Genomic DNA, 17,302 nt, shown 5'->3' with positions numbered 1-17,302 from the left:
CCCTTTCTGCTGCGGACTGAACTCAGAACCTCATACATAAGCAGCAAAACACTCACCACTGAGCCATATCAAGAGGAGTCTCTCCACTTACTGGATGGAGAAATCAGGGCTCTGGAAGCTTGTCTCAGTTAAGCTTCCTAATATACATACTGTTAGATTCTAACTAATGTGTCTGCCAAATACCCTTTCTGGTAAATTGAAATGTCCTGTTAAATTTGATTTTAATTGATGGGACTGTCAAACACTCTTCTGGCAAATCCCACAGTCTCCATAAAGAGTCGCTCTTCCAAAGCAGCTAGGATTCCATATACACTGACACTGCACTAAATATTAAAACGACTGTATTATCATCTCAAAGCACCCTGATTTACCTCTTTAGTCCCAGTCTTCTCTGTATCAGCTCCACTGGCCTTGCTTGGAAAGGTATAAACAATTCTCCAAACCAGGATTTTGTATGAACAGGGTCTCAAGGCTTCCAATGTCACAGAGAAGCCAGAAGAAGGACTGAGCCTCCCTCCCCTTACCTTGGAAGCTTCAAGTAGGGTGAGGCACATTTTCCAATAAGTGTTTGCAAGTAGAATATATATATATATATATATACACACACACACACACACACACACACACACACACATATATATGTATATACACATACTCCCTACCCATGGGAGGAGTGTGGACTAAGGGCTAAGGAACCCCTTACAATGGGGATGATGACATTTATCTCTACAGGCTAGAAAGGAGGCAAAAATAGCTAGGCAGATCACAGGAGGTTCAGAGAGGAAGAGATCCAGCATGGCAGATATGTTTTCCTAAGGCCTGGGTGGGTCCTGGGGTTAAAGGCACATTGTGGGAGAAAGGACGGAATTTTCTCTGGCACCAACAATGATGAAGTTTACTGAATCAAATCATCATGAATCTAGGGAAAGGAAGGAGCTTTAATATGAAAATCTCTTCTAGTTTCTTACTCGCGGGGGAGTTGGCAGCTTATCGTTCTCTTTCAGTCTCTTCAGCTCTCGGCTGAGTTAGTACCTCTGGTAGGAGAAGGAAGATTTGGCAGAACAAGGATAGTGGCCCCAGGGATCTGGGGTCATGTGCTGTGGGTCGGCCTCAGGAGGTGGATGAGCTTCTGGCAATGTCTGGCAGAGGCAGGCCTGGCGCTGCTATTCGGCAGTAACTGATTCCCCAAAGAGAGCAAGGCTAACTTCTCACTGGCACCGAGGGACACCAGCACCTATGGAATAGGAAATAAATGGCAGAATATGATGTAAGGGTGAGAAATGGTGGTGTTGGCACATTCTTGGCACAGCCAAGAAAAGAGAAATGGGCTTTTGGGGGATTCAGGATAGACTGATCAAGACAAGAAACCTCGCAAGCTATGAATCAATAAGACCCAGGTATTTATTTCCACTCTCTTTGGTATTGGGCATAAAATCAGCACACCAAGTGATCCGGTCACTTGTCACCAGTAAGAGGTTAAGGAAAGCAGCAGTAACTGACAGGCAGCCTGAATGTCTGCTTCCCAGCGGGTCTCTCATTTCCAACCAAGCAGCCCTTTCGTTGTTTCCCTATATGGACTGTGGGAAACTCATCTCGTGCCAGCACCACCCTGTCAAATGCCATCATGCTAATGCGACCACACTGACATACTCCACTCTGTGATCTCTCAGATGCGACTCCCCCTGGGTGTTTTAGAGACTCAATATCAAGCAGAGGAAGCAAAATAAGATGGTCTTTGATGAGTATAGGCTCTAGACCCAGACTTATGAGCTCAAGAGCCCAGTCTCACCGGGTAGCATTGTAATCTTGACAAGTCACTAAATTATTTGTGCTTCGGTTTCCTCGCTTACAAAATCACGGTGATAATAGCTTAAACCAGGTGATAAAGGTAAAATGCTTAGCACAGCACAAAAACAGTTGGCATCTTCATGGTTTTCCCCATCTCCCTCCTGTTTTGTGTCTGGAAGAGATAAGCTATGATTCTTGAGATCTCAGGTATGTCCTAGCTCAGTGGAGCCTTCCAGATACCTTCCCTCCTCCAGGGCGGGAGAGGGCAAATGGGAAGCCCATCTCCAACAAACTGTCTTTGAGTTTCTTACACCCAGACAGGGACATAGTTGGTATTTCTAGGTGTCCTAAGTCCTCACAAATTACACTAAAGAAATGCTGTGAGATCATAAGGGCTCATAAGTCCCCTGGCTTTACCTGATGAATACAGGGCTCTTGTCGGAGGCTCCGAAGGGCAATGAGGGCGGCCTCCTTGACAGCCGGCTGAGGATCTCCACAAGCCATTTCCAGGAGCCGCTGGGGTACTTGGCACTGTAATAGCTCCGCTCCCAATCCTTCAGGTCCCAGATTGCCCAGAGCCGATGCAGCATTGCGCCGGATACCATCCTGAGGATCTCCAAGCAGCTGGGTCATACTGGGCACTGCAGCTGCCAGGGCAGGTCCCAAGGGACCAGCCTGGTAGGCTGCATTGCCCACAGCAAAGCTGGCACTGCGCCGCACGGCAGGGTCCTTGTCTCCCAACCCCAGCAGCAGAAGGCTGAGCAGGCCAGCCTGGCTCTGTAGTGCCCCACGTAGGGCCATGCTGTGTTGGAGTAAGTGTCCCAGAAGCCCGTAAGCACGGACCCGCACAGTGTTCTCTGAGTGGCCCAGGAGGCTCCGCAATGGCCGATAGGATTCATCAGAGCCAGACAGGAGCTCTTGGATAAAGGACAAGTGGCTGGGGGACAGTACCCGGGCTGTGTGGGTCAGCAGGGACAGAAGGTCAGAGATCATAGGAGGCTGGTCACTCAGTAGAACAACAGAGAGGAATGAGATGATGGTTCTGGGGGAGGTAGTCACTGTGTCCACAAACTGCTTGAGAGACGTGGGATCCATGAGGGCCAGGCGTGTAAGGAGCCCAATGGGCAGCTCGGCTTGTAACAATGGAAGGTGGTGGCAGCAGACCTGGGAGAAAGGAGAGTTCAGGTAAAGGGGTTCAGGAGAGGGGAAGGTACACTGCAATGGGGAAGGGAAAGCTCCGAAGCTGGGCAAGAGAAATGCCAAGTCAAGGAGAGAGACATTCCTGGCGGCAGAGCAGAGCCCCACAGCACAGTGCAGGAGACTCATGTGAAGCTCAAGAGCGGATCCTTTCTACACTTACATCTGGCTCTGCAAGGCCACAGTTGCTGCCTCCAAATAGCCAGGGGATATCGTCAAGAGTCCACAGCAGTAATTCCTGACCCAGGAGCTGAGCTACAGTGCCTGGCTTCCCTAGTGAGTCCCAATAGAACCAGACAAGAGACCGGTGGACAGAGGAGACCCTAGCTCAGCTTCAGGTGCACGTCTGTTTGGGTCTGAGTGCTGCCTCCACTCCAGCACTTTGGTCAAGCTGATGCCCTCCTCTGGGAGGGCCTCGGAGAGCCCTGGAGCTACTGGGATGTGAGTCAGAGGATACAACACTGGCCATCTTCCTTTCCCACCACCACACCTGGATCACCTCTCCAAGTACCTGAAGCAGGTAGACTGCAACTTCTGAGTCCCTGAAGTCAGCCAAGATGCTTACAAGAAGGTCAGCATCCACATCCAGGGCAAAAGGGAAGCAGAGCAGCTGGCACACAGAGAGTACCACAACAGGGAGAAACTTGGGGCCCTGAGGCCTAGGGAGGGAGCAAAACAGGCTTACTCTTTGACGCTTCCCTCCCTCACTTCATGTTTTCTCTCCCAATCTCAGCAACTCCTTCCTTAGGTTTCCAGCTTAATCCTTACCCCACTTCTACTAATATAAATCAAGCTGTCAGCTACTTCTCTCCTGCCCCACCCCACCTCCCTGTTGGATCTGACTTTGCGTCTCCTGTTTCTAATTCAGACTCACGCTTGACTCAGGTGATGCAAGAAGCTGGGAGAAAGCAGGTGCTTCAGGGTCAACATGAGGATACTTCCAGGCTGGGACAGATGGCTCAGGCATAACTGGGGCTCCTGGGTGAAGATGGCCATGGCAAGGCTCAGCAAGGCTGCCGTGCCTAAAAACAACAGAGAACGCACACCTAGTGAAGCCAGCAAGATGACTGATCAGATGCCAAGGATCCCAGAACTTATCTGGTCCTTTCTGTTCCCTATTGGTAAGCAAGTCCATTATAGACTCTACCACCCTCTCCGCACACAGTAGGAGCAATCATCTGTGGGCTAACCCAGTTCTAAGCTGCCTCCTTCTGAAATGGGACCTCTACAAACAGAGAAAGACACCTTGGGGTGAAATCAGTGTCCAGTCGGGCTCCAGGCTGGGTGGACTTGACAGTGACAGATCGTCTTCCTGTACAGTCACCTCCTCAGGTAGCCTCAGGGCCATGGAAAAGCGGTGCCACAGAATGGTCCACACCTCGGAAGCAGCCACATCCCTGATCAGGCCAGGCTTCCCCTGTTAGGAGGAGGGTATGCACAAGTCAGGATCCTTTTGTCATTTCTGTCCCTAACCATACAGGGAAACAAAGTCACTGAAATCACTCCTTCTGTCTTCCTAGCTAATATTTCTGTATTTTCCTTCCTTTCCTTTCCCATTTCCCCTTATCTTTCTTCCTTTTCTCCCTCCCTTCTTCCCTTCCTTCATTTTAGAAAATAGCATCTTATTATGTATTCAGGCTACCCTCAAACTTGTGATCCTCCTGCCTCACGCTCTCAAACCCTAGGATTGTAAATCCACCACCACACCCAATTTATGTCCCTTTCCTATTATAATCTAACCCAATCTCTCAACCTCAGTATGCGCCTATGGAAAACCCGGAAATTATCCTATTCAGATCAGCTCATGTCAAGGCCAAGTTGTGTACAAGGCTTATTAAATTTTTTTGGAATGTTGAGACAGGAGCTTATATACCTCAGGCTACTTTCAAACTCACTACGTGGCCAAGGCTGGCCTGGAACTCCTTCATCTTCCTACCTTTCAGTGAAGAAGAATTTCATTTAAACAACAATAATAAAAATCCATAAACCCAAACCCTAAATCCAGACCCCAGAGAAGCTCTTTTCTCCCTGGGTCCCTGGGGAAGTGCAGCTGAACAGCTCTCTTCAGGGTTCCTGCTGAGGGTGGGCATGAGGACAGGCTGGTAAGGCTCACAGAGTGTGAGGACAGGCTGGTAAGGCTAACAAGAAGTGTGAGGACAGGCTGGTAAGGCTCACAGCACACAGGCTGGTAAGGCTCACAGAGTGTGAGGTCAGGCTGGTAAGGCTCACAGAGTGTGAGGACAGACTGGTAAGGCTAACAAGAAGTGTGAGGACAGGCTGGTAAGGCTCACAGCAGCGGGAGGACAGGCTGGTAAGGCTCACAGCAGCGAGAGGACAGGCTGGTAAGGCTCACAGAAGTGTGAGGACAGGCTGGTAAGGCTCACAGAAGTGTGAGGACAGGCTGGTAAGGCTCACAGCACACAGGCTGGTAAGGCTCACAGAAGTGTGAGACAGGCTGGTAAGGCTCACAGAAGCGTGAGGACAGGCTGGTAAGGCTCACAGCATTGTGAGGACAGGCTCATAAGGCTCACAGAAGCGTGAGGACAGGCTGGTAAGGCAAACGGAAGTGTGAGGACAGGCTGGTAAGGCTCACAGAAGCGTGAGGACAGGCTGGTAAGGCTCACAGCAGCGAGAGGACAGGCTGGTAAGGCTCACAGCAGTGTGAGGACAGGCTGGTAAGGCTCACAGCAGCGAGAGGACAGGCTAGTAAGGCTCACAGAAGCGTGAGGACAGGCTGGTAAGGCTCACAGCAGCGTGAGGACAGGCAAGCATGGGCCGCTTCCTTATTTCATCTGCCAGTGGCTTGGAAATATGCCCAGCCCCTCTCTCGGCTTCTCCCCAACTCACAGCACACCTGTACCTGGGTAAGGAGCTGAAGCAGGAGAATGAGGAGGCCGTCGTAGAAGCCACAGCTGCACGGTGGAGTCAGCCGGACCTGTTGAAGAGAGGCAAGAGGAACATAGTCAAGAGGGAGGAGGTAGCTCCCCAGACCAGGCTCCCAGAACCTTGGCCTGGCAGACTGGGGCACGTTTTGGACTTAGGATATTTGGCTCTTTACTATTCTTCCATCATGTTCCTAAAGACAGACAGTCTAGTAGGAGAAGCTTTTGGGTCCAAAACCAATTCCCGTTTAGGAAGATGTTTGCTAAACAAGAAGTTGGCTACACAGTTGAATGTGCGTGCATCAGTGCCTCCTAGAGGCAGGAGACATTTTAAAGGCAGGCTGTGTCAGGCCCTGGGTTCACTCTCTAGCACTGCAAAATAAGGAAATCAAAATGTAAAGACAGAAAAGGGAAGGTGTCTTTAGAAAGGCAGAATATCCTAAGAAGTGCAGATCACAGCAAACAGGGAAGCTGGTAGGCATAAGAGTTCATACTATGTTCTGGAAATGAATGGCAACCTCAGACAGGCTGTGACAGTCTAGAGCAGGGGTTCTCAACCCCCCCTACCACTGCGACCCTTTAACACAGTTCCTCACGTTGTGCTGACCCCCAATCACAAAATTATTTCATTGCTACTTCATAACTGCAATTTTGATACTTGTTGTGAATCATACTGTAACTATCTGACATGCGACCCTCAAAGGGGTTGCAATCCACAGGTTGAGAAGCACTGGTCTACAGCTTGAACTCTTTCCTATCAGCAGTGGGAAGCCGATCAAGATTTATGCAGTATGACCTACCCTCCACATCAGCACTAGTTGTAAAATACCGCATTCACTGTTTTACTATCATAATTTAGAATAGTACAAGCACCCAACATACAGTTCTATGTTCAAAAAGCACTGCATGAATGGAAGGCCATATTTTCCTTCAAAACGCTCACTCTGGTGGCCGTGAAGAAAACAATAGAGGAGAAATCCTTGAGTAGCCAAGAGACCAGGACACACAAGGCACAAATAAACCCAGGCAGGTCAGTGATGACGCCACAGAGCGACAAGACAGAGTCACCTCTAAGGTGGAATACAGGGCCTGAGGAACCGTCTGAACAAGATCAGGGGAAAAGGACCTGGGTGAATGTTACTGTCCTAGCTAGTGAAACAATTCCTCTGAAGGTCAGCTTTCTCAAGGACAAGCGGGCGACTTTTACTACATCTGTTGTGTCTAAGCTTCCAAGTGTGTTTGTGGGAGATGAGATATGTTACAAAGTACAATAAATTCTATATATATATATAAGAATGATGGGGCTGGAGAGATGGCTCAGAGGTTAAGAGCATTGCCTGCTCTTCCAAAGGTCCTGAGTTCAATTCCCAGCAACCAAATGGTGGCTCACAACCATCTGTAATGAGGTCTGGTGCCCTCTTCTAGCCTGCAGGCATACACACAGACAGAATATTGTATACATAATAAATAAATAAACATTTTTAAAGAATGACAATTATGTGACTATGAAGTCTATCCTTTTTCCAAAGTGAGGGAATTAAGATTTCCAAATTTATGTGTGTGGCGGGGAGGGATTACTTTTGCCAGGCAGTGGTGGTGCACACCTTTAGTCCCAGTACTCAGGAAGCAGAGGCAGGTAGATCTCAGTGAGTTCATAGCCAGTCTGGTCTACAAATCAAGTTCCAGGACTAAAAAAAAAAAATGCCGGGTGGTGATGGCCTTTAATCTCAGCACTTGGGAGGCAGAGGCAGGTGAATTCCCTGTGAGTTCAAGGCCAGCCTGGTCTACCAGAGCTAGTTCCAGGACAGCTAGGAATGTTGCACAGGGAAAACAAAACAAGCAAAAAGAGTTCCAAAGGGCCTGAAAAGGAAAAGAAAAAAAAAACAAATCAGGAGGCCACATAATGGCCTGGGTTCCTAAAGAACACACAGGGTATCATCTACTTCTCCATGCTTATTCAGGAGAAAAAGCAGAAAAAGCAGAGTGAGGAGGGATAAGGTCAAAGCATCAGGAAGGACTTCAGACTCCTGGAGGAGACTGAAGCAGGCAGGGGACCCTCTCACCTCAGATAACTGGTGGGGGGGCACCCTCTCACCTCAGGTAACTGGACAGGGGAAACCTCTCACCTCAGGTAACTGGACAGGGGAAGCTCTCACCTCAGATAACTGGACAGGGGAAGCTCTCACCTCAGGTAACTGGACAGGGGAAGCTCTTACCTCAGGTAACTAGACAGGGGAAACCTCTCACCTCGGATAACTGGACAGGGGAAACCTCTCGCCTCAGGTAACTGGACAGGGTAAACCTCTCGCCTCAAGTAACTGGACGGGGGAAACCTCTCACCTCAGGTAACTGGACAGGGGAAGCTCTCACCTCAGATAACTGGACAGGGGAAGCTCTCACCTCAGGTAACTGGACAGGGGAAGCTCTCACCTTAGGTAACTGGAAAAGGGGAAGCTCTCACGTCAGGTAACTGGACAAGGGGAAGCTCTCACGTCAGGTAACTGGACAAGGGGAAGTTCTTGCCTCAGGTAACTGGGCAGCTTCCTTTCTTTCTCTCCCTGCCTCCATATTTGAAGAGGCCCTGATCAGCCCTGGTTGAGAGCAGCTCACTGTTTGGTGGCAAAGGAGAGGAAGAGAGGCTTCTTTTCTTCTTCTTTCCTCTTTCTTCTTTCTTCTTCTCCTTCTCCTTTTTTCAAGACAAGGTCTCCTTTGTAGCTTTGGAGCTTATCCTGAAACTAGCTCTGTAGACCAGACTGGCCTCAACTCACAGAGATTTGACTGCCTCTGCCTACCGAGTGCTGAGATTAAAGGCGGGCACCACCACCGCCCGGCTAAAGAGGGGCTTACTGGATCTGGTCTTTCCCCCAGGAGGGCTGTTCTGGTGTTGGGCTCAGAGGAGCCACATCTGGACCTCCCCAGTACCTCACCTCTGCAGGGGCAGACAAGGCGTGTGCAGCTGCTGCCATCCATTCCTGGGGCTGGAGGTCAAAGGTCACGCCCTGCTGACCAAGCTGTCCTAAGAGACAGGCTGCTGCATTCTGTGGGAAGGGTAGAGGGAAAGGAGGGCCATCTGAATCCGAATGGTGTTCAGGACATGACAGATGTTTGCAGAAACAGCTGCAAATAGGACAAAGGCCATTTACTCCCAAGGGGGTCAGATGAAGGGGTGAAAGGCGAGGGGAGAAGGGCGAAAGCTCACCACGAGAGAGACGATGTGTGAGCGGGTAAAGAGAGTGGCGACCTCACTGCCTAGCTTCTCCATCCTGGAATAGAGAGAGACCATGGAAGGTTACAGTGGGCTGGACAGCGTCCCCCCTCGCCCGTGTACTGTACTCTCCACCCACGCTGCATCTACCCCCCCCCCAGGCCCAGAGGTGATGAGAACCAGGCCTGTTCTTTGTTCTCTCTCTGTCAGCCCCTTCAAGGAAAAAGCTAGAGGGTGCCCTTCCCTAGTGTCAGGGATAGCTCCGAGGGAAGGAGACTTTAGTGGGGAGACCTGACTTTATGACTCACCCAGAAGGCAGATCTTGGAGCCGAAAGACAAGAAGGGACAGGAGATAGAGTGCCACCTCAGTGGACTCTTCCCAATCTGCTACTTGTACCTACAAAGGAAACCTGAGCTATCAGAACAAATTCTGGGGGAGATGGAGCACCATGAGATACCCAGCCATGTGGGTATCGCTGGCTTACCTTGCCCTGGACCAGCATCAACAGCGACTCCAAGGCCAGGGGCTCTTGCCCCAGAATATGGCACAGACGCTCACTGATATAGCAGCAGGAGTAGAGAACCTAGGGAAGTTGGAAGGAGCCCGTCTGTGGACAGAACAGCCCTGGGTCCTACAGTGGAAGGCTCGGCTGAAAAGCAGGCAAGCCTCTCAGCAGAGCTGGTGTCCACACACGGGGGTTGTGACAATTTTGACAGTAGTATGACTGGAGTAAGAAGGACCTAAGTGTTTCTGTGAGGGCCTTTCCAACGCGTGGAAAACCCGTCCTGAGTGTGCATATGGCAGCATCCCACAGGCTGGGGCCTGGACGGAATCGAAGGGAAAGAAAAACCAGACGACGCTGCACCGTACCTATCCTTTCTCTCTGCTTCCTGGGTGCCATCATGTGATGATGCTCTTCTCAAACCCCCTCCCCATGGAACGTTTCTCCTCTAGAGTTCTGGCTGACTCAGAGATCAGCCTCCCCCTGCCTCCTGAGTGCTGGGATTAAAGGCCAGCATCACCATGCCCAGCCACAGGTAATCTCTTTTCTCTCTCTCTCCTCCCCTCCCTTCCTTTCCTGGGAGTTAAAAGAAATCCCAGGCATTGAGGGCGGTGGGAAGGAAGTACCTTGAGAAGGTGGAGGCATAGGATATGATGCCGCAGACCAGAGACAAGGGCTGGCCTCAGTTGGCTGCTGTCCTCAGTCAGCTGATTGGCCAAATGCCACGAGACCTATGGAGACAAACTTGGCTTTATCCTATCTCCCTTATTTTACCTCCATTACTTGCACATCTTCAATTGGCCAGAAATCTCAGACTCTTGCTGGCCCCTCTTAGGTTCACTAGAACCCTCAGGCCCCATTCTATGCCCAGTCTCCATGGCCAGTGGAGAACTGAATCCTACCTGAGTTCGGCTGTAATGGAGGCAGGTCTACAGGGAAGTACTAATAAGTAACAAGGTAGGGAAGCTCAATCTGCGTGACCTCTGACCCTGGAGAAATGTAATGACTTCCAATCGGCTGCCCTATCACCTGGGCAGTTACTGCTGAGCTAGGTAGCCAATGTATGGAATTCTAGTCATTTTATTATTATTATTATTTTATTGTTTTTATTGAGCTGTATCTTTTTCTCTGCTCCCCTCCCTTCCTCTCTCCCTCCCATGGCCCCCATGCTCCCAATTTACTCAGGAGAGCTTGTCTTTTTCTACTTCTCATGTAGATTAGATCCATGTATGTCTCTCTTAGGGTCTTTTTTGTTGTCTAGGTTCTCTGGGATTGTGAATTGTAGGCTGGTTTTTCTCTGCTTTGTATCTTGAAGCCACTTATGAGTGAGTACATATGATATTTGTCTTTCTGGGTCTGGGTCACCTCTCTCGAATTCTAGTCATCCATGGCAAATAAGTGGCCCAGACCAGCAGGAGAGAGTCTGTCTTTGGAAATCCTGAGCAAGGAGAAGCCCAAGGGTTATTTTTTCTGTTTCTCAGCAGCAAGTATGGCCAGACTCCCTGGTTCCCAAGTAGCAGAGAAGAAAGCAAGAATTTGGATCTCAGACCTGCTCCTTGGCATCCCAACAGCTCGGCAGCCCCACAGGAGCGGTACACATGGCTGCCAGGGCAGAAGAGATGGCTCCGGGTATATCTTCACACTGCTCCCGCAGTGGCTGGCTTTCTTGTGGGGCTCCTATGGAGAATGGAAAGGCATACTGGTAAGGTCTGGTTGTTTCTTACAGGCTCCCCAAGTCAACCTTTTAGGAATTTTTTGTTTTGTCTTGCTCTGGTCTTTTGCGTTTTTGAGACAGGGTCTCATTATGTCCCAGTCTGGTGTAGAAGGTCCTTCTGTTTATGTGTTGCTTTCATTGGAATCAATACAGAACTGCTTGGCCTGATAGGGCAGAACTTAGGTAGGTGGAGAAGACAAAACTGAATGCTGGGAAGAAGGGCAGAGTGGCAGAAGCCATGGATCTCCTGCCTGTGACGGACGCTGGTTAGAATCTTGCCGGTAAGCCACAGTCGATGGGTTAAACTAATATGTAAGAGTTAGCAAATAAGAAGTTAGAGCTAATGGGCCAGGCAGTGTTTAAATGAATAACAATTTCTCTGTGATTATTTTGGTGTAAGCTAGCCGGGCGGCCAGGAGGGAACGAAGGACCACCCTCCTCATGCAACAGCAGTCAAGCCTTAAACTATGAAGCTGAAGATACTTTGAACTTGATCCTCCTGCCTTTGCCTCCAGAGTGCTGGAATTACATGCATGTGCTGTCAAGGCCAGGGCTTCATGCGAGGCAAGCGCTCTACCAAATGAGCTACAGCCCCAAGCCATTTTGGGGCACCTGCCAAGCTCCAGGCAGGCACCATTCTAGCGGTGGAAGTAGGAAGGACATAGGCTGACCTATGCATGGGACAAGAAGGGCGGATCACCTGGCGGTATGTGGAAAGGAAGCTGTGGAACTGTTAGGCCATGAAGGAGCCCATCCAATACAGTGCGCTGTGTGGTCAACAGACTGGAGTAAAAGGCATTGGAGATGGCCCGGCTGTTCCCGTCCACAGTTTCACACAGGACAGCAAAGCACTGAAGGGGAGAAGAGTGGAGGTATCAGGGTATCAGAAACCTAAATGGGCTTTAGTGAGAACCAGGAAATGCCCCTGGAACCCGGGAAAGGGGTTAAGAGCCCAGGAGATAGTAAGAATTCTTCCCAGGGAAAAGAAAATGCACCCACAGTCTTCCTGGTTGATACAGGAGGATTTGGGGGTGAATTCTTCCCTTTCTCTTTCCCCTCCCACCATCACTCTCTCCCTTTCTCTCTCTTTTTCTCTGTGTTTTCTCTGTGTACTGAAATTCAACTCATTTGCACACACTTTTTTTTTTTGAGACAGGGCTTCTCTGTAGCTTTGAAGCCTGTCCTGAAACTAGCTCTTGTAGACCAGGCTGGCCTCGAACTCACAGAGATCCGCCTGCCTCTGCCTCCCAAGTGGGATTAAAGGCGTGCGCCACACCACCCTGCTCCCTTGCACACACTCTTACATCTGTCCAATCAACCCTTCTATTTTCTCGTCAGCATCTCCCTAGATGACGTTTCTGAAAATGTGGAACAAAGGTATAATAATTCAGAAATTCAGGAGGAGGAACAATTATTCCAATAATTGTTCAGTACTCAATAACATGACAGGTGCTGGCCAGTAATTCTGGCGACTAACTGCTGGCCAGAATTTAGTCTAGCCATCCAAAGCTTTCTGACCTGAAAGGAAGAAGATGAAACTAGACTCTCAGGCAACAGACATGTGAATGGGCTGCTAACTGGAGGCGGGAAATTATCCCACAGCTATGTTCCCAACGGCTAGTTTCAACAACAACCATACAATCGTTTTCTTTGGACATAAGTGTCTGTGTCCTCCCTGACAACCCAGTGACAACACAGCTGTCTCTCACTCCATCCTCCATCAGGGTCTAAGGAAGACGATTAGAGGAGCTCATGAGTCTTTTTCATAAACAAGGCTGGAGAATACTAGCTGGTCTGCAAGATGCTTCATCTTTTTTTGTTGCTTTTTGTTTGTTCTGTTTTCAAAACAGGGTCTCACTATGTAGCCCTGGATGTCTATATGTAGACCAGGCTGGCCCTGAACTCAGACAGCTATCTCTGCCTCCCCTTGTGCTGAGATTAAAGGTATGTGCCACTATGCCTGAATTTTCAATTATTTATTTATTATCTATCTATCTATTTAAGATGCTTATATTTATGGCCTCTGATATATGTCAAACTACTCAATGCCTCTGCATTTTAGATATAGTGTTCTTTCTATCTAAAGTGGCCTATCGCCTTCCCTGCTCCACCCAAGCTGGCAAGCCGCAATGCATTTCTTATTTATTTATTTATTTATTTATTTATTTATTTATATTTTTGTGATTTTTTTTGGACAGGGTTTCACTGTGTTGTGTAGCCCTGTCTGCCCTGGATCTCACTCTGTAGACCAGGCTGACCTCAAACTCACAGAGATCCTCCTGCCTCTGCCTCCAAGTGCAGGGATTAAAGGCAAACACTACTTCTACCTGGCTGTTGCTATGTGTTCTTGAAAAGCACACATGACTTCAGTCTTCACAATTTCTTCTTTAGTGGTTCCTCTGCACCATGTACAGAGTTCTAATGGACTTCACTCTCCCTACTTGGCTCTTTTTTTTTTGACTCAGGGTTTCTCAATGTAGCTCTGGCTGTCCTGGAACTCACTATGTAGCTAGCCTCAAACTCAATAATCCACCTGCTTCTGCCTCCTGAGTGCTAGGACTAACCAAAGGCATGTGCCACTACAACAGGTCCTATTTGACTGCCTTTAGTCTCTTCAAGGTGGAGACTCTGTTATCCATGTGACACACAATGAGAACTCAACATTTGTTGAGTTGACACAATCATTAGATGGCTCAGTGGTTAAGAGCATTGCCTGCTCTTCCAAAGGTCCTGAGTTCAATTCCCAGCAACCACATGGTGGCTCACAACCATCTGTAATGAGATCTGGTGCCCTCTTCTGGCCAGCAGACATACACACAGACAGAATATTGTATACATAATAAAGAAAGAAAGAAAGAAAGAAAGAAAGAAAGAAAGAAAGAAAGAAAGAAAGAAAGAAAGAAAGAAAGAAAGAAAGAAAGAAAGGCGCTGGGAGAAACACAGGAAAAGATAGTGAGGACAGAAATTTGGAAGTGGGAGGAGATTACCATAAGGCTGTCCCTTCGAAATGCCTGCTCGGAGTCATCTGATTGGGCCAGCAGCTTCCCCAACATGTCCAAAAAGAGATTGGCAGCCTCCTGAAACACCTGCAGGCTGGGGAAGAATGAATCCATGCTACCTTTCTATCCTCCCACTAAAAGCCTGGATATGCCATGGCAAATGGGTCAGTTCTAGAAACCTAGGAGATTTCTGCCAAGGAACACATCAGAATGTTCCTCCTTCCTACTCTGCTAACAGACACACAGATAGAGAATCAGGGGGAAGGGGAGGGAAGGGGAGGGAAGAGGAAGAAAGAGGAAGGAAGAGGAGGGGATGGGAGGGAAGGGGAGATCTCACAAACACTGTTCAAGACCCTTCTCAGCTGTTTTCACATTTGTCCTTCCATTAAGGCCCAACTGTGCTGGGTGGTTGCTGACTCTTAGAATCTGACTGTCGCTGGGCGGTGGTGGCACACGCCTTTAATCCCAGCACTTGGGAGGCAGAGACCGATGAATCTCTGTGAGTTTGAGGCCACCCTGGTCTACACAGAGAGTTTCAGGACAGTTCCAAAGCTACACAGAGAAACCCTGTCTCAAAAAACAAAAAGAATCTGTCTGTCTTGGGGAAAGCTGGAAGTGGTCCTTCTGAGGATTCACTAAATTCTGAAGGCTGGTCAGCTCATCTCTAACCCTGTCACACAGCACCACTCCTCACTTGGTGTCCTCCTAATGGGGAGCCGAAGAAATGGAGCAGAAACTGAAGCCACACTGCCACCCTGTCCAGCGGGGCAGAAGTGTCTTTTCCCCCACCTGTCACCTGTCTGGCTCCGTTCCAGATTGAAGGCGCATGAAAAGTAGGCCTGAACCACAGCCACCAGGTCCCGTAAGAAGGCCCCATACCAAGGTTGCTGTGAAGAAAGGAGCAAAAGGGCAGCGTGAGGAATGAAGACCAAAGGCAGAAAAAGCAGCAGCAGAGGCATGCAGAGCGCCAGTCAAGCTGGCCAGGGGGAGAGGGCCAGGGAAGGAGAAAGTCAAGCAGTGCCAAAGAGTCACAGACCATCTGGAGATGCCACTTGACTGGAGCCGCATGTTGGAGTGGAGGAGGGGCTACTTCCCATAAAACTATCCTTTTAAGTTCCTTATATTTATCTGAGTTCGATACTTAGCAGCAGAAAGCAGCATCCTAAGGGCTGCCTACCATACCTGCATCATCTGGGGGAGGGGGAGGGGGGGAGCTGTTCTCCAAGCTCAACTGTGTCAGAACCCAATGCAGTAAGTAGAGGTTTGACCCCAGACACACAGAGTCTTGATCACAGCTCTCCTACCTATCAGGTAGCCATCAGCAGTGACTGCAGGGACCAATCTCTGAACATCAACGACCTGCTCTGAAAACAAGATAACAGCCGGGTGGTGGTGGCGTACGCCTTTATTCCCAGCACTCAGAGGCAGAAGCAGGTGGATCTTGTAAGTTCGAGGCCAGCCTGGTCTACAAGAGCTAGTTCCAGGCCAGGCTCTAAAACTACAGAGAAACCCTGTCTCGAAAAACCAAAAAGAAAACAAGGTAACAAAGCAGAAGTCCAACCCTTTATAGCAACTCTTCTCAATATCAAGAAATTACCCATTAAAAAAAAACTCTGGGGGGGCTGGAGAGATGGTTCAGTGGTTAAGAGCATTGCTTGCTCTTCCACAGGTTCTGAGTTCAATTCCCAGCAACCACATGGTGGCTCACAACCACCTGTAATGGGATCTGGTGCCATCTTCTGGCCTGTAGGCATGCATGCAGGCAGACCACTGTATACTTAAATAAATAAATCTAAAAAAAAAAAGACACTAAAAATAAATAAATAATAAAAAGACTCTGATTTTTATCTTCTGTTAGAAAACAGATTAGGTACACTGGCTTAAACTTTCACATGACAACAATGGGCTGGAGTTGAGAAGATGCCCCATTTAGGGTCAGGATGGCTAATATGCTCCCTACTCCTTAGACAGCTGTATGCCAAGCTCGTCTTCTTCACTGACTGATACTACTGGTTTAGACTCAGAAGGCATCAGAATTTGCAAGTGATGGTCTGGTAATTAGAAAATTAATTAGAAAAAGAAGGCTAAAAAAGAAGAGGCAGTCAGGTCAGACAGACGGCAGCTCCAGAAGAAGTAAAGAAAAGGCCCAGCGCTTGTCTTCAGAGCTTCTGGGCTGTGTACCTGCTGGATGCTGCTGCTCTGCTGGCTGTGCCGGAGGAGGCTAAGGGGCAGCCCAGGCAGTCCTGCCTCCTGGCAGAAGGAATACAAAAGCACAGAGTCGCTGCAGCTGGACAGGAGACTGCTCAGGACACGGAGTGCAGGAAGCAGCTGGGAAGCACCCTTTAGGATACCTTTCAGGATCTGAGGAACATGAGAAAAAGAGACAGCAATTGGCACAATTATAGGTAAAGGAAGAAGAATCACAAATACCGAACGGCTCCAAGGAGTTAGCAGAGTAGACCAATGTCTGCATTCCTACATGGAGGAGTTGAAAAGCCAGGGAGCAAGCACAGAAACACAGGGGAACTGCACCAGAGAAATAACTATGGAAGGTCACCTGACTAGAACATCGGTGACCAAGGGGCAGGGGACCTCAAGATCTGTCTACCAGGCCCAGTACCATTATTGTTCATTTCCTCCCTTTGATAACCCTTCACCTTAAAGACAACAGTAGCAGCAAGGATACCACCACGCACGCACGCACACACACACACACACACACACACACACACACACACACACACACAGTTTTCTGAAAAATAAAAACAACAGATATGAAATGATGTTATTTAACTCCAGAGAAGCAAGACATCATTCAGCTCTAGATCAAGGACTGCCAACATTTCTCGTGTCAACTTTAGCCCAACATGTATCCATATGCAGCCTGCACGCTAAGGAAAGTACCATACGTTTACATGGTTATTCTTCAAAAGAATAACACTGATACCAAATGCCTCAGAGTTTGCTGTTCTCAATTCGGCATTTACTCTCCCATCTCACAGTGTGTAGTAAAT

General features: G+C 48.8%; 1 protein-coding gene across 4 annotated transcripts in view; it reads right to left on the bottom strand.

The window, feature by feature from the left end:
• Positions 1–964: 964 nt before the first annotated feature.
• Positions 965–17,302, bottom strand: part of Stk36 (serine/threonine kinase 36) — a 30,419-nt gene continuing 14,081 nt past the window's right edge. For 3 of the 4 annotated variants that reach the window (XM_075951645.1, XM_075951644.1, XM_075951647.1), the window contains 16 exons: positions 16,470–16,649; positions 15,078–15,175; positions 14,277–14,382; positions 11,990–12,140; positions 11,125–11,252; positions 10,202–10,306; positions 9,558–9,656; positions 9,381–9,469; positions 9,067–9,130; positions 8,795–8,905; positions 5,846–5,920; positions 4,231–4,402; positions 3,860–4,007; positions 3,497–3,644; positions 2,206–2,952; positions 965–1,234 (listed from right to left, as the gene is read on the bottom strand). In XM_075951645.1, the coding sequence (XP_075807760.1) occupies positions 1,091–1,234; positions 2,206–2,952; positions 3,497–3,644; positions 3,860–4,007; positions 4,231–4,402; positions 5,846–5,920; positions 8,795–8,905; positions 9,067–9,130; positions 9,381–9,469; positions 9,558–9,656; positions 10,202–10,306; positions 11,125–11,252; positions 11,990–12,140; positions 14,277–14,382; positions 15,078–15,175; positions 16,470–16,649 (2,565 nt within the window). In that variant the 3' untranslated portion in view covers positions 965–1,090. The remainder of the gene's footprint in view (positions 1,235–2,205; positions 2,953–3,496; positions 3,645–3,859; positions 4,008–4,230; positions 4,403–5,845; positions 5,921–8,794; positions 8,906–9,066; positions 9,131–9,380; positions 9,470–9,557; positions 9,657–10,201; positions 10,307–11,124; positions 11,253–11,989; positions 12,141–14,276; positions 14,383–15,077; positions 15,176–16,469; positions 16,650–17,302) is intronic. The other variant, XM_075951646.1, reaches the window with a different exon arrangement.

Source organism: Microtus pennsylvanicus, chromosome 17, assembly GCF_037038515.1.
Source record: "Microtus pennsylvanicus isolate mMicPen1 chromosome 17, mMicPen1.hap1, whole genome shotgun sequence".
Classification (NCBI taxonomy): Eukaryota; Metazoa; Chordata; class Mammalia; order Rodentia; family Cricetidae; genus Microtus; species Microtus pennsylvanicus.
The sequence above is the reverse complement of the archived record's forward strand: the minus strand, read 5'-3'. Positions and strand labels throughout refer to the sequence as shown.